The 2,484-nt window shown below is 43.7% G+C and overlaps 1 protein-coding gene across 3 annotated transcripts in view; it reads right to left on the bottom strand.

Annotated features, from left to right (window-relative positions):
* rab3gap2 (RAB3 GTPase activating protein subunit 2 (non-catalytic)) overlaps nucleotides 1-2,484 on the bottom strand; it is a 24,122-nt gene extending 21,638 nt beyond the window's left edge. For 2 of the 3 annotated variants that reach the window (XM_019876635.1, XM_019876618.1), the window contains exons 1-7: nucleotides 2,096-2,450; nucleotides 1,794-1,885; nucleotides 1,081-1,195; nucleotides 643-724; nucleotides 493-540; nucleotides 324-399; nucleotides 149-250 (exon numbers count right to left, since the gene is read on the bottom strand). In XM_019876635.1, the coding sequence (XP_019732194.1) occupies nucleotides 149-250; nucleotides 324-399; nucleotides 493-540; nucleotides 643-724; nucleotides 1,081-1,195; nucleotides 1,794-1,885; nucleotides 2,096-2,198 (618 nt within the window). In that variant the 5' untranslated portion in view covers nucleotides 2,199-2,450. The other variant, XM_019876628.1, reaches the window with a different exon arrangement.

Consider the following 2,484-nt stretch of genomic DNA (forward strand, 5'->3'; position numbering starts at 1 on the left):
GCAAAAAAAGCTGTTCAATAATTTGATAATCGATTGCTGATTATTCGCTGCACTTCTCTTTACTATTACTAGTGATATCGCTAATGAAGATTCAAGATAAAAGTGAGGGCGGAAAAAAAAAAAAAACACGATTTTACTCATTTCCTACCTGCTCAGTTACTCCAGGATGGCGAGGGATCTCATACGTGCGACACTTCAGCCTTAAGACTTGGTCCTCGTGAAGCAGTTGCGCCAGAAGCAGAACTCCATTCTAGTGAAAACAACATTAACTTCCCTGACTACAACGGCATTACGATGCAGCAAGCAATAAGGAGGTGGCAGACCTCTGTGTAGAAGCGGACATGGCCAGATGTGAAACCAACAACAACACATGTCCAGTCCGGTCGCCCAGTGGAGCTTCTACAAAAAAACGGACACATGCATATCCAATCAAGCCACTTCGTTATTTATATACAAGAAATAACAAATACTTCAGGAAAAAAAAGAGAGTACCTTTTCTGGCTTGCCAGCGGTATACAGATGGTGCTGCTCACGCGCTCTCTGAAGAGAGAAATCCAAATTACACTTGACATACATTAATTTCATCATATTTCATCGAATACCTGTTTATCGGCTTTTTATCAAAAAGGAGAATCATCTCACCCTTCTTCAGTGCTGAGTATTCCACTCCAAGACACAGCCAGGGTCATCTCTTCTCTGCCACCACCATCTGTTCGCCACTTAGCTGTAAAGAATCAGCCAATTATAATGCCTGTGTTCATCAAGAGATGAGTTATCTCCCTTTTCTGTGGATATTGCCAGGAGAGAGGTGTGAAAATTAACACCTGATGCTCGCATATCGCGATCCAATCATTTCTGTCTTTACTTGAAATTTACATGTCTAACGTGACCACATACTTGCGCAGACATTGCCATGCATCGAACTAGCTGCTGTGCATACACACTTGTTGCAACAACCTGTTCAGTATCACTGACACAACTGGATAAATACTGCCCTGCGTTTTTTGTTCGGGCTTTGATGCAGCAAATTTATGTGATCTTCTCTTGAAAGAGGTTTCTGTGTCTGTGTCGACACCTGACCTGAGAGAAAGACAGCCTTTTGCTCATGAGCCACCACAAGCAGATCTGAGCAGGGAGAGAGGGACACCGTGCAGTTCTGTAGCCATGGTCCACTTAGCTCTGTGGTTTCCTCCACCTACAGGTTTAGTGGGGAAACATCACTAATAACAACAGCAACAGAATATTTGTCACTTCCTCCATCAATTTTTTGATAGCACTTAAGGGTCCCGGGTGAGCTATCCAAGTTGACTTTGGGTGAGAGGCAGGGTACACCCTGGACTGGTCGCCAGTCAATCGCAAGGCACATATAGACAAACAAGCATTCACACCTATGGACAATTTAGTCTTCCGTTAAGATCTCAGAAGTATATTTTGGGGGTTGAGGAGGAAGCCAGAGTCCCCTGAGAAAACCTACTCAAGCAGGGGGAAAACAAGAAAACCTAGTTAAGGGAGGGACTATGCCGAGATTCCCACCGAGAATCTCTTAATGGCGAGGCAGCCTGATAACCACTACTCCAATGTGTAGGCACTAATGCAACTAATAGTTGTATGATTACTCAGCATTCTCCTCCATCAGTTTCTTGCTCTCATTGTCCACACCCCAATCCCCCAAGGATTAAATAAATGAATCAATCAAAAACAACTGGTGTTCCATTAACTTTTGCAGATGAACTCAAATACATCTACGGGGACAAAGTTGTGATTTTAGAATGATAAAAGTTGACATGACAAACCGATGTAGCCGATGTGGTTTCTTGCTGTTTGCTCTTGTCACTGTCCCATGCTGTTTCCCAGTCAGAGGTGTCCCACGAAAATTCATTTTCAGCTGGAGAGGAGGAATGCAAACAGCTCACTTCAATGTACGCAAGAGATTCGTACGCAGTGCTATTAAGCATATTTGTATACATGTGTGTGCAAAACACCAAGAACGATGGGTTTTCGGAGAAAAAAACTACTCGTGGACTGCTGCCCCTGTGTTATTTCCAGGAGCAGGCAAGAATTAGCCTCGTTTGTCAGTGCTGATGATTTCAATTACCAGTTTGATTGTTCTCCACAGGCTCAGTTTGACCGTGGAACAAATAGTCCCTGACTGTCTTCAGCTCTTGGAGACGACAAAACTCCAACAAGCCGCAGGACATGTCAAATCCGTCCAACCTGGACCCAAATTTTGACAGGAAAATAAAACAGTTAGCCTGTGTACTAAAACAGTCCACTTGTAGAAGAGCAACGTAGCCTCGCGTTAAACTTCTAAATCCCCGCTGTCGTGCTAAAACACCCTCCAAACAATATCACCTTTTGTTATTGCCGTAAGAAAAATAACGCGACCTGATGCGAATACGTGTCTCCGGTATTAAATGTGCGCAGTACTTGCCGTCCAGAAGTGGAAGAAAACACACTAGCATAACATTGGATAGTTTCCGGGTC

Source organism: Hippocampus comes, unplaced genomic scaffold, assembly GCF_001891065.2.
Source record: "Hippocampus comes isolate QL1 unplaced genomic scaffold, H_comes_QL1_v1.1 scaffold107, whole genome shotgun sequence".
NCBI classification, from domain to species: Eukaryota; Metazoa; Chordata; class Actinopteri; order Syngnathiformes; family Syngnathidae; genus Hippocampus; species Hippocampus comes.